Below are 14035 nucleotides of genomic sequence, written 5' to 3' on the forward strand. Positions count from 1 at the left end.
GACATATCCTCCATCATACATGTGATAGGTGGTGCACGTGGCCCTGTATAAGGACATATCCTCCATCATACATGTGATAGAGAGGTGGTCCCATGTGAGGACATCTCATCCATCATACATATGATAGGTGATGCACGTGGCCCCATATGAGGACATCTCCTCCATCATACATGTGCTAGATGGTGCACATGACCCTGTATGAGGACATCTCCTCCATCATACATGTGATAGATGGTACACGTGGCCCTGTATGAGGACATCTCCTCCATCATACATGTGATAGATGGTGCACATGGCCCTGTATGAGGACATCTTCTCCATCATACATGTGATAGATGGTGCACGTGGCCCTGTATGAGGAAATCCCCTCCATCATACATGTGATAGTTGGTGCACGTGGCCCTTTATGTGGACATCTTCATCAAACATGTAATAGGTGGTGCATGTGGCCCTTTATGAGGACATCTCCTTCATCATACATGTGATAGGTGGGGCACGTGGCCCTTTATGAGGACATCTCCTTCATCATACATGTGATAGGTGGTGCACGTGGCCCTGTATAAGGACATCTCCTCCCTCATACATTTGATAAGTGGTGCACGTGGCCCTGTATGAGGACATCTCCTCCGTCATACATGTGATAGGTGGTGCACGTGGCCCTGTATGAGGACATCTCCTCCATCATACATGTGATAGGTGGTGCACGTGGCCCTGTATGAGGACATCTCTGTCCATCATACATGTGATAGATGGTGCACCTGGCCCTGTATGAGGACATATCATCCATCATACATGTGATAGGTGGTGCACGTGGCCCCGTATGAGGACATCTCCTCCATCATACATGTGATAGGTGGTGCACGTGGCCCCATATGAGGACATCTCCATCATACATGTGCTAGGTGGTGCACGTGGCCCCGTATGAGGACATCTCCATCATACATGTGCTAGGTGGTGCACGTGGCCCTGTATGAGGACATCTCCTCCATCATACATGTGACAGGTGGTGCACGTGGCCCCGTATGAGGACATCTCCTCCATCATACATGTGATAGGTGGTGCACCTGGCCCCGTATGAGGACATATCATCCATCATACATGTGATAGGTGGTGCACGTGGCCCCGTATGAGGACATCTCCTCCATCATACATGTGATAGGTGGTGCACGTGGCCCCATATGAGGACATCTCCATCATACATGTGCTAGGTGGTGCACGTGGCCCCGTATGAGGACATCTCCATCATACATGTGCTAGGTGGTGCACGTGGCCCTGTATGAGGACATCTCCTCCATCATACATGTGACAGGTGGTGCACGTGGCCCCGTATGAGGACATCTCCTCCATCATACATGTGATAGGTGGTGCACCTGGCCCCGTATGAGGACATATCATCCATCATACATGTGATAGGTGGTGCACGTGGCCCCATGTGAGGACATCTCCTCCATCATACATGTGATAGGTGGTGCACGTGGCCCCGTATGAGGACATCTCCTCCATCATTCATGTGATAGGTGGTGCACGTGGCCCCGTATGAGGACATCCCCTCCATCATACATGTGATAGGTGGTGCACGTGGCCCCGTATGAGGACATCTCCTCCATCATACATGTGATAGGTGGTGCACGTGGCCCCGTATGAGGACATCTCCTCCATCATACATGTGATAGGTGGTGCATGTGGCCCCGCATGAGGACATCTCCTCCATCATACATGTGATAGGTGGTGCACGTGGCCCCGTATGAGGACATCTCCTCCATCATACATGTGATAGGTGGTGCATGTGGCCCCGTATGAGGACATCTCCTCCATCATACATGTGATAGGTGGTGCACGTGGCCCCGTATGAGGACATCCCCTCCGTCATACATGTGATAGGTGGTGCACGTGGTTCTGTATGAGGACATCTCCTCCATCATACATGTGATAGGTGGTGCACGTGGCCCTGTATGAGGACATCTCCTCCATCATACATGTGACAGGTGGTGCACGTGGCCCCGTAGGGGCAGCTTCTCCGTTATGAGGTTTGTTCCCTTCCAATAAGATGATTCACTGCCCCCTGCTGGTCAGGACAGTGGTGACGTTGTATAGCATGTCACTGCTCTGAGGAGGACACAACCCACGTGCCATGTTGGGCAGCGTGGCACATGGCACGTGGTCCTGTGCTCACCCCCAGGAGGTGCAGAGCGCAGTCAGGGAACAGGAGAGAGCCCTCTGCAGGACGCAGCAGGAAGCCGAGCACAGTCCGCAGCCGGTGAGTCCAGGCCGAGGAGCAAGGTCCCTGGCGGGGATGAACGGTGGTCGTCACCACCTCGTGTTGTCACTGGGGAGCGGTGGACGCCAGGCCATCAGCCATACCGCCTGGAAACGGCTGTAAATGATGAATAATAAAGGACCATAACCACCAAGCGCGTGTGCCCTCTGTGTGTGAGGCAGTAACCTCTATGCCCATGTGCCTGAGAACGCTCCGCAGGCCGATCAGAGAGAGTATGAGGTGTGCAGGACCATCCCTATGAGGTGATAGTGGCCCCTGACCTTCAGAGAGTCACACAGAAGAAGGAGCAGGAGCCCCAGCAGCACAGAGGATTTCAGAGAGTCACACAGAAGAAGGAGCAGGAGGTATGAGAGAAAGATAGTGAAACTGACCTAAAACAATTACGGGATAAAATAACAAAGTGAATGTGAAATTTGCAGAATCGTTCATTATATTGAATATTTCTTAACAGAAGACTGCACCGGCCCTTTAAATATCTGATTTTAGGGTCACAACCACAATTTCATGGATTTTCTGCAAAACGACAAATTTCACTGTACAAAAAGGCGACAGGCAGACGAGGAGTTAATTGATTTTAGATTTCATTAAGAGCGGGTGCAGCTGGTGCCCCTCGTCTCCGGACACCTGTCCCCCCCACCCCCGAGATTACATTCTTCATATCCAAATGATTGAATAAACAAAAATGCATTAAAATGGTGACACCTAAGAAGTGACCTAAGCCGGCCGAGACGCCAGCAGCTGCAGCGGGCCCCGAAGCGGTCAGCTGTCCGCTGTCATCCCCCCGATCCCCGCAAATCCCCCCGATCACATTTCACCCACCCCCCACCTGGTATAATTAGTAATTACGGAGAATGTGACTGACCCCCCCCCCCCCCCCCCAATATTGCTGACGTTACACGATCCCTGTCCATCAGAATCCCTTCTCCATATACGAGCCCCGCCGAACGCACAGGGGTCCTGAGGAAGACAGAGGGCAGTATTATAGCAGTTATATTCCTGTACATAGGAGCAGTATTATAGCAGTTATATTCTTGTACATAGGAGCAGTATTATAGTAGTTATAGTCTTGTACATAGGAGGCAGTATTATAGCAGTTATATTCCTGTACATAGGAGCAGTATTATAGTAGTTATATTCTTGTACATAGGAGCAGTATTATAGCAGTTATATTCCTGTACATAGGAGGCAGTATTATAGTAGTTATATTCCTGTACATAGGAGGCAGTATTATAGCAGTTATATTCCTGTACATAGGAGCAGTATTATAGTAGTTATATTCCTGTACATAGGAGCAGTACTATAGTAGTTATATTCTTGTACATAGGAGCAGTATTATAGTAGTTATATTCTTGTACATAGGAGCAGTATTATAGTAGTTATATTCTTGTACATAGGAGGCAGTATTATAGCAGTTATATTCCTGTACATAGGAGCAGTATTATAGCAGTTATATTCTTGTACATAGGAGCAGTATTATAGTAGTTATAGTCTTGTACATAGGAGCAGTATTATAGTAATTATATTCTTGTACATAAGAGCAGTATTATAGTAGTTATATCCTTGTACATAGGAGCAGTATTATAGTAGTTATATTCTTGTACATAGGAGCAGTATTATAGTAGTTATATTCTTGTACATAGGAGGCAGTATTATAGTAGTTATATCCTTGTACATAGGAGGCAGTATTATAGTAGTTATATTCCTGTACATGGGAGGCAGTATTATAGTAGTTATATTCCTGTACATAGGAGCAGTATTATAGTAGTTATATTCCTGTACATAGGAGCAGTATTATAGTAGTTATATTCTTATACATAGGAGGCAGTATTATAGTAGTTATATTCTTGTACATAGGAGGCAGTATTATAGTAGTTATATTCTTGTACATAGGAGGCAGTATTATAGTAGTTATATTCCTGTGCATAGGAGCAGTATTATAGTAGTTATATTCTTGTACATAGGAGCAGTATTATAGAAGTTATATTCCTATACATTGGAGGCAATATTATAGTAGTTATATTCCTGTACATAGGAGGCAGTATTATAGTAGTTATATTCTTGTACATAGGAGCAGTATTATAGTAGTTATATTCTTGTACATAGGAGCAGTATTATAGTAGTTATATTCTTGTACATAGGAGCAGTATTATAGAAGTTATATTCCTATACATAGGAGGCAGTATTATAGTAGTTATATTCTTGTACATAGGAGGCAGTATTATAGTAGTTATATTCTTGTACATAGGAGGCAGTATTATAGTAGTTATATTCCTATACATATGAGGCAGTATTATAGCAGTTATATTCTTGTACATAGGAGGCAGTATTATAGTAGTTATATTCTTGTACATAGGAGCAGTATTATAGTAGTTATATTCTTGAACATAGGAGCAGTATTATAGTAGTTATATTCTTGTACATAGGAGCAGTATTATAGTAGTTATATTCCTGTACATAGGAGCAGTATTATAGTAGTTATATTCCTATACATAGGAGCAGTATTATAGTAGTTATATTCCTGTACATAGGAGCAGTATTATAGTAGTTATATTATAGCCACTTGTTTTCTGCTGTTTTCATGAGGCCGATCGCAGACATTTAACCCCTCAGATGGTTAAACGTGCAGATGCAGATGCGGGAGCTGACTCCTCCTGTGCCTGTAACAGCGTCCCAGGCGAGATCAGAGAAGACGTTACCTTATCGTGATTGCCTGCTTGTGGCTCCATGCCTATGACAGGTATATTTTAATACAGGCCTGCAGGGGGCAGCACTGCACTGGAATATGGTGAATGTTGTATTCTGTAATGGATGAAATACCGTTACAGAAGACAAGTAGCAATATATTAAAAAAAATATATGAAGATATATAAAAGGTCAAATCACCCCCCTTTGCCCAAAATTAAAATAAAAAAAAATCATAGGCATTGCTGTGTCTGAAAACACCCGTACTATTAAAATATAGAAATGTTTTTCCCATACAGCAAACTGTTCATGGGAAAAAATTTGAGAATGGTCAATTTGCAATTTTTTCATCACTAATAAAACTGATAAATAGGTCATACACACCCCAAAATTGCATAAATGAAAAGTACAGATTGTCCCCAAAAAATTATCCCCCCATAGAGTTCCATAGACATAAATATAAAAAAGTTATAGGGGTTAGAATAGGGCAATAAAAAGATTTTGTTTTTACAAAGCTTTTGTTTTTTTCAGTATTAAAACAGAAAAACGATATAAATGTGGTATCGCTGTAATCATACTGACCCGGAGAATGACGAGAACAGGTCAGTTTTATCTCATAGGGAACTCTGTAAAAACAAAACTAATAATACTTCTATACTATAAAAGTATATAAATGTGGTATGTTTGTCTCTGCTCTGTCCTGCAGACATTTGGGTGATTCCCTTATTTAATGGGCGATTTCTGGATATGTTTTACAGGCATTATTAGAATTTATGTTTCAATGTCTTCATCCTTTTGCTTGTTGCATTGAGGTAATTAGATCTGAAGAAACGGCACCAATACGTCAATTCCAAGAACAGAACAATATCTTCATGTTCCAGAGAAATGGACAATGCCTTGAGACATGGAGGAAAAAGAAGATGGGACCATCATAAAATTCAGTACTAGGTCTTCAGATATTGAGAACAGACCAGAAGAGATACAACTGAGAGGACCACATTTTATTACAGGTGGTCAAGACAAGGCCTTCAGACATTGAGGAACCAAGTTATCAAATACAGGGGAAGAGCGAGACAAGGGAGAGAACTGCTTCTGATGTAAGGAGAAGCAAGACCAGGTTTTACATACAGCGTACGCACTAGTATCCCGACACGATACAAGGAGTGGCTAGATGTTCAGAAAGAGAAGTGCATGGCAAGGTCCTCTGGGAACAAGAAGCAGAGTGCAGAACCTCAACTACTAAGAGGAACAAAGGCCAGACCGAAGGTCTCCATATAAAACGCAGAAATTGATCAATGGTGTTACTCATCTTGCCTTACTTCTACAGGTCAAATCTCAGTGAGCCCTCATGGCAACCTTGCACTTTGGATTGTCCACCGTGTACACTGACATTTCTGACTACATCCCCACTTTTTCCTCTGGCAATGACCATTCCTGACTACGCCTATGCTTCATCAGCGCTACTGCCACCATTTGATGACTGTTCTGAAGATTGCAACCTTGGAATCCGACAGAAGAACGTGGAGACTCCTTGGACTGCAAACCACCACCCCAAGAGGAAAAAGGAGAGAAAGAGTCTGGAGCATCAGAGCTTCAACAACTAAGGAGTAGATGATCAGATATTTGGATACCAAGTGGAGATCAGGGCCATATCCAGCTCATTATGGACCACAAAGCACAAGCAGGTCTTCCGAGTAGAATACATCTGTAACTCTGAGAAGGTCTCTTCTGTCCTAGATCATGAACCACAGATATGTCCACCTACATAAAAGAGATAGGTCATTCAGGTCGATGGAGAAAGACCATGCTCACATAGAGGAACCATCCTAGGTGACCTGAAGAATCAGGACTAGGCCTCTTTTATGTGACACCATGGCACCTCGGATGAACTCTTTTCTGGTGGAGAACTCGATGGTTATCAACCTTGGAGTGAACGACCTTGCCTTCTGCTTTGATAGATTCCTGATTAGCTCCATCTTGCCCATGGTCCACAGAAGTGAGGAACACAAACAACCAAGGGAAATAGAAGTGGTGTGACCTTGGCTTCAAAAATATCTCGTCTCTCCGACAAAACAGGACAGAGAAATGTAGATCGCTCTATTGAATTAAGCGACACGGCGGATAATAGAAGGAAAATATTGATGTACGATTAAATGACATCTCCGAGGCCGATCATGTATCTGGGACGAGATGTGAACCATGATTATAGAGAGGAGGAATGCAGCGACCGAGAGGAAGGACGCAACCCGGGGAGCTGTGACTAAACGGCTTCCCTGATTTAATTAGGCATTAATTGAAACCACTCTGTTCTGCGCTGCCACGATCACGCTTCTCAGCTGTCACCGGGCGACGCCAGAACCTCAGCTTTCCCTTCAAGACTAATTTGCACTTAATGTGTTTCTATCCCCTCCATGCTGAGGGGCCCCGGGCTCTGCAGGACCCGAGATATTGTTTCAGGTATTAAAATCAGTGGAAGTTTACGGGCATCAAGTGTTACCCAACGTGTTCAAGGGCAGCGAGACGTCCAAGGAGATCATTATCTTGGCAGAGTCTAGAACAACTGTGGTAAGAAGATAAGGAACGTTTCTCCCTACAGGACGTGATGATGTTATTGCCGGAAGTATCCAGATGTCAGACATTGTTCCAGGCGCTCATGAAAGCTTTCAGACTAGAGGTGGAGGCGGTGACCTGTAGTCATGGGGGCGGGCCTGTGACAACTTCTCAGACATCTCCGTTGGTACTTGTAGGAAGACAGCATGGTTGTCATGAAGACAAGGAGGACAGGCCTCATGTACAGGTCAGTATTCGGCATATGACGTTTTCTCCGGGGAGGACTTAATGTCTCTGTTTACTATTATGCGCCTCCTGATCAGTAAAGTGGTTTTCCAGGACTTTAATATTGATGACCTGTCCTTAGGAGAGGACTGCCGCGTGCCTCTCCTCCACCTGTATCTGCATCTTCAGGACTCCGATACAGTTCAATACAATGGGGAAGTAGCTGTCAGCTCCGCCACTCATCCTGCGTGCCCCGCCGTCAGCTCCGCCACTCATCCTGCGTGCCCCGCCGCCAGCTCCGCCACTCATCCTGCGTGCCCCGCCGTCAGCTCCGCCACTCATCCTGCGTGCCCCGCCGTCAACTCCGCCACTCATCCTGCGTGCCCCGCCGTCAGCTCCGCCACTCATCCTGCGTGCCCCGCCGTCAGCTCCGCCACTCATCCTGCGTGCCCCGCCGTCAGCTCCGCCACTCATCCTGCGTGCCCCGCCGTCAACTCCGCCACTCATCCTGCGTGCCCCGCCGTCAGCTCCGCCACTCATCCTGCGTGCCCCGCCGTCAGCTCCGCCACTCATCCTGCGTGCCCCGCCGTCAACTCCGCCACTCATCCTGCGTGCCCCGCCGTCAACTCCGCCACTCATCCTGCGTGCCCCGCCGTCAACTCCGCCACTCATCCTGCGTGCCCCGCCGTCAGCTCCGCCACTCATCCTGCGTGCCCCGCCGTCAGCTCCGCCACTCATCCTGCGTGCCCCGCCGTCAGCTCCGCCACTCATCCTGCGTGCCCCGCCGTCAGCTCCGCCACTCATCCTGCGTGCCCCGCCGTCAGCTCCGCCACTCATCCTGCGTGCCCCGCCGTCAGCTCCGCCACTCATCCTGCGTGCCCCGCCGTCAGCTCCGCCACTCATCCTGCGTGCCCCGCCGTCATCTCCGCCACTCATCCTGCGTGCCCCGCCGTCAGCTCCGCCACTCATCTTGCGTGCCCTGCCGTCAGCTCCGCGCCACATCCTGCGTGCCCTGCCGTCAGCTCCACCACTCATCTTGCGTGCCCTGCCGTCAGCTCCGCACCACATCCTGCGTGCCCTGCCGTCAGCTCCGCCACTCATCCTGCGTGCCCCGCCGTCAGCTCCGCCACTCATCCTGCGTGCCCCGCCGTCAGCTCCGCCACTCATCCTGCGTGCCCCGCCGTCAGCTCCGCCACTCATCCTGCGTGCCCCGCCGTCAGCTCCGCCACTCATCCTGCGTGCCCCGCCGTCAGCTCCGCCACTCATCCTGCGTGCCCCGCCGTCAGCTCCGCCACTCATCCTGCGTGCCCCGCCGTCAGCTCCGCCACTCATCCTGCGTGCCCCGCCGTCAGCTCCGCCACTCATCCTGCGTGCCCCGCCGTCAGCTCCGCCACTCATCCTGCGTGCCCCGCCGTCAGCTCCGCCACTCATCCTGCGTGCCCCGCCGTCAGCTCCGCCACTCATCCTGCGTGCCCCGCCGTCAGCTCCGCCACTCATCCTGCGTGCCCCGCCGTCAGCTCCGCCACTCATCCTGCGTGCCCCGCCGTCAGCTCCGCCACTCATCCTGCGTGCCCCGCCGTCAGCTCCGCCACTCATCCTGCGTGCCCCGCCGTCAGCTCCGCCACTCATCCTGCGTGCCCCGCCGTCAGCTCCGCCACTCATCCTGCGTGCCCCGCCGTCAGCTCCGCCACTCATCCTGCGTGCCCCGCCGTCAGCTCCGCCACTCATCCTGCGTGCCCCGCCGTCAACTCCGCCACTCATCCTGCGTGCCCCGCCGTCAGCTCCGCCACTCATCTTGCGTGCCCCGCCGTCAGCTCCGCGCCACATCCTGCGTGCCCCGCCGTCAACTCCGCCACTCATCTTGCGTGCCCTGCCGTCAGCTCCGCGACACATCCTGCGTGCCCTGCCGTCAGCTCCGCCACTCATCCTGCGTGCCCTACCGTCAGCTCCACCACTCAACCTGCGTGCTCTGCCGTCAGCTCCGCCACTCATCCTGCGTGCGCTGCCCTCAGCTCCGCCACTCATCCTGCGTGCGCTGCCGTCAGCTCCGCCACTCATCCTGCGTGCGCTGCCGTCAGCTGCGCCACTCATCCTGCGTGCGCTGCCGTCAGCTGCGCCACTCATCCTGCGTGCGCTGCCGTCAGCTGCGCCACTCATCCTGCGTGCGCTGCCGTCAGCTCCGCCACTCATCCTGCGTGCGCTGCCGTCAGCTGCGCCACTCATCCTGCGTGCGCTGCCGTCAGCTGCGCCACTCATCCTGCGTGCGCTGCCCTTAGCTCCGCCACTCATCCTGCGTGCGCTGCCGTCAGCTCCGCGCCACATCCTGCGTGCCCTGCCGTCAGCTCCGCCACTCATCTTGCGTGCCCCGCCGTCAGCTCCGCGCCACATCCTGCGTGCCCCGCCGTCAGCTCCGCCACTCATCCTGCGTGCCCCGCCGTCAGCTCCGCCACTCATCCTGCGTGCCCCGCCGTCAACTCCGCCACTCATCCTGCGTGCCCCGCCGTCAACTCCGCCACTCATCCTGCGTGCCCCGCCGTCAGCTCCGCCACTCATCCTGCGTGCCCGGCCGTCAGCTCCGCCACTCATCCTGCGTACCCCGCCGTCAGCTCCGCCACTCATCCTGCGTGCCCCGCCGTCAGCTCCCCCACTCAACCTGCGTGCTCTGCCGTCAGCTCCGCCACTCATCCTGCGTGCGCTGCCCTTAGCTCCCCCACTCAACCTGCGTGCTCTGCCGTCAGCTCCGCCACTCATCCTGCGTGCGCTGCCCTTAGCTCCGCCACTCATCCTGCGTGCGCTGCCGTCAGCTGCGCCACTCATCCTGCGTGCGCTGCCGTCAGCTGCGCCACTCATCCTGCGTGCGCTGCCGTCAGCTGCGCCACTCATCCTGCGTGCGCTGCCGTCAGCTGCGCCACTCATCCTGCGTGCGCTGCCGTCAGCTGCGCCACTCATCCTGCGTGCGCTGCCGTCAGCTCCGCCACTCATCCTGCGTGCGCTGCCGTCAGCTGCGCCACTCAAGCTGCCGTCAGCTCGGCCACTCCACCACTGTGTATGATGGGGCTAGTACGATGGTGAATATTAAAGGGGTATAATAAAGTGTGGGCAGGCTCTATGGTATCATTACACCTCATGGGGGCAACAAGAGGGCATAATACAGAGGCCGCACTGGGTCCGGAACAGCTACACACATGGTGTAGTGGTCATGCCTGGGTACTGCAGCTCTCTCCCCATTCACTTGTGTGCAGCGTTGTCCCTTGGGGCCACCACCAGAGTAAAGGATTCTGAGGGCCCACCCTCTGTGTATATAGGACCTTAATTCCCTTTTTTATTAGGGGTCTACTATTGTCAGAGCTTAGGCCCATCGGAGGATCCTCTGGTACTTTGGTGGGCCAGTCTGACTGGGACTGATCTGCCAGGCACAGCTACTACAGACTGTACCCAGCTGTGCCCGGTACTGTTGGGCCCAGTGTGCCTAAGGGAGGTGTCAGACTCCCTGATACTGAGGCCTATCCTGAGGGCTGGTTATCAATATTAAATTTGTAGAAAACCCCTTTAAAAAGGCGGATACATGAAAGAGACAATTGATTGGTCGTGCTGTGAGGTTGTATGACCCACTGGCCATGACAGGGCGACCCCGCCAGGAGCATCACCTTGTCTATAAAATGTAGCTGGCCCAGCTCGGTGACTCATCACACCCTCCTGTGGTCCTGAACGTGTCCTCCTAGGGTCTCATTGCTCATTTCTGTCTACGTGAGGTGTGATTAGTGGCCAAAAATCTGTGACAACCCCACGCGTTACCAGCAGAGATGTTGTAGGGTGCACCTAGCCTTCCTGCTAACTTAGGCGAAAACTAAAATGGCGCCTCTCCCTTCCCAATGCCAAATTCTCAACCTAAACCCTTCCCTCCATCTCTACTGGTAATACAGCCCCACATATGCACCTCTTACATCCAGTGACGTCTTCTCTAATGTAGATGTTCTCTTTCCTCATGTTCTCCATTCAGTCCAGACCACCATGATGACTTCTTTCACCCATCTCTTGTCTCTGCAGAGTTTGACAAACAGACATCTTAGTTTCCTACTTTTCCATCCTCCTCACCTTGTGAACACCTCATCCTGCCACCACCAGGATAAACCCCCTCTCCAGATTCTCCTTGATGTAATCAGACATTGCTTGGGTCTCGGGAAGTGAGAGTAGGTAGACACAACCACGAGGAGGAGTGGCACCAGGCAGAAGGTCGATAGGATATTCATACGGATGATGAGGAGGTAGGGTCTTACTCTCGACCTCTTTCTTACTGAAGATAGCCGCAAAACTGGAGTACTGCTGCAGAAGTACCCTCTGTGCTTCCCAATACTATACTGCTGAAACAGATAATCCCCTGAAGATACCAGTATCACAAAGATAGTTCCCCTTCAATAATTATTGGCACACAGCGCCCTAAAAAATTACTGTGCTAAGCAAATATGTCCCTGAGACTTATAGTGCCGTAAACATAGTGTCCTCCAAAAATAATGGTGCTAAGCTGATACTGTGCCAGGTGCCTCCAATTGTAACAGTCCTCCCAAGAGTCCCACCAATAGTAATAATTCTCTGCCAGAGTGCACTATGTGGTAACAGTGCACCCAATAGTAATAATGTCCTTCATTTTGCCCCCAAAAGTAATAATGCCCCCATAGTGCCCATGCTAGTAATCATGTTGCCATAGTCTCCCAATAGTAACAAATCCACAAGTCCATTACTGCATTCAATTTTTCAGGATCCATCTGCAACCCAGCATCCGAGATTATGTATCCGAGGAACGGTATGGTAGATTTTTCAAAGATACATTTCTCGAGTTTGGCATAAAGTCGATTCTCTCTCAATCGCTGTAAAACTAAACGTACATGCTTCTGGTGAGTGGTCAAATCTGGAGAGTAGATCAGTATATCGTCCAGGAACACTATCATGCAGACATAGAGCAGGTCCCGGAAGATATAATCTACCAACTCCTGGAATACCGCGGGAGCATTGCACAGACCGAAGGGCATGACGAGATACTCGTAGTGTCCATCACGAGTGTTGAAAGCAGTCTTCCACTCATCGCCCTTTCTTATGCGGATAAAGTTGTATGCGCCGCGCAGGTCGAATTTTGTGAAGACCTTAGCTCTCCAGATCCTGTCAAAGAGTTTGGAGATTAGTGGAAGAGGGTATCGATTCTTGACTGTGACCTTATTCAGACCTCGATAGTCGATACAGGGCCGTAAGGATCCATCTTTTTTCTGCACAAAGAAGAACCCGGCACCGGCTGGAGAAGTAGATTTCCAGATAAACCCCCTCTCCATATTCTCCTTGATGTAATCAGACATTGCTTGGGTGTCGGGAAGTGAGAGGAGGTAGACTCGACCACGAGGAGGAGTGGCACCAGGTAGAAGGTCAATCGGACACTCATACTGATGATGAGGAGGTAGGGTCTCGGGCTCTTTCTTACTGAAGATATCCGCAAAACTGGAGTACTTCTGCGGAAGTCCAGGCAGGTCTACAGGTACAGTAGGAGAAGATGCAGGTTGGACCTCTGATAAGCAGGTGGACTGACAGGAAGAACCCCAACACAGAATCTAACCGGAGCGCCAATCCAGAACTAGAGTGTGCTGACGCAGCCAGTGAAGACCAAGGATAACCGGATTCACGGATGCTGGCTGCACATAGAAGGAGATCATCTGTGAATGCAGAACCCCTAATTGCAACTTAAGGGGCATAGTAACAGAAAGCACAGGTTCGGAAGGGGCAGTCCATTTACGGAAGCCACTGAGAGGCCTTTCTACACGGATGGTAGGAAGCCGGTACTGATGGACCAGAGCTTGCTGAATGAAGTTACCAGCTGACCCAGAGTCCAGGAATAAAGGCACAGACAATGTGACAGTGTGAGAGTGAGTCACCGGCACAGAAAGTTTCGGAGAGGACTTTTCCTCGTCTAGGACCACCTCTCCAACTGATCCTAGACATTGGCGTTTGCCGGCTTCTGAGAACAATTACGCACAAAGTAGGCCTTGCCTCCACAATACAGATACAGGTTCTCTTATTTGCAGTGTAAACGTTCCTGGTCAGACAATCAAAGGCGCTCTATTTGCATGGGCTCTTCAGATTGGATGGACACTAGAGGAAGAACCGGCCTCTGGAAGGATGGAGCCAAACGAGGTGAAACGTTCCCTGAACGTTCCCTGAAACGCATATCTATCCTTGTGGCCAAGGTGATCAGGTCATTCAGAGTAGACGGATGGTCACGACCAGCTAATTCACCGCCAGTTGAGCCTCATTGCTCCA

General features: G+C 50.6%; 1 protein-coding gene across 1 annotated transcript; it reads left to right on the top strand.

Moving 5' to 3' along the window:
• Positions 1-6832: 6832 nt before the first annotated feature.
• Positions 6833-10787, top strand: LOC122923992 (proline-rich protein 36-like). The gene is made up of 2 exons (XM_044274919.1): positions 6833-6956; positions 7999-10787. Exons 1-2 carry the CDS (start codon positions 6833-6835, stop codon positions 10785-10787), a joined length of 2913 nt encoding a protein of 970 aa, XP_044130854.1.
• Positions 10788-14035: the final 3248 nt, after the last annotated feature.

Source organism: Bufo gargarizans, unplaced genomic scaffold (assembly GCF_014858855.1).
Source record: "Bufo gargarizans isolate SCDJY-AF-19 unplaced genomic scaffold, ASM1485885v1 original_scaffold_2124_pilon, whole genome shotgun sequence".
NCBI classification, from domain to species: domain Eukaryota; kingdom Metazoa; phylum Chordata; class Amphibia; order Anura; family Bufonidae; genus Bufo; species Bufo gargarizans.

Bases quoted from the DNA above. Each gene is read 5' to 3' on its own strand.
- LOC122923992 (XM_044274919.1), top strand. From the start codon at position 6,833: ATGGCACCTCGGATGAACTCTTTTCTGGTGGAGAACTCGATGGTTATC. The intron at 6,957-7,998 runs GTGAGGAACACA...CCCCGCCGTCAG, and splicing joins CTTGCCCATGGTCCACAGAA to CTCCGCCACTCATCCTGCGT.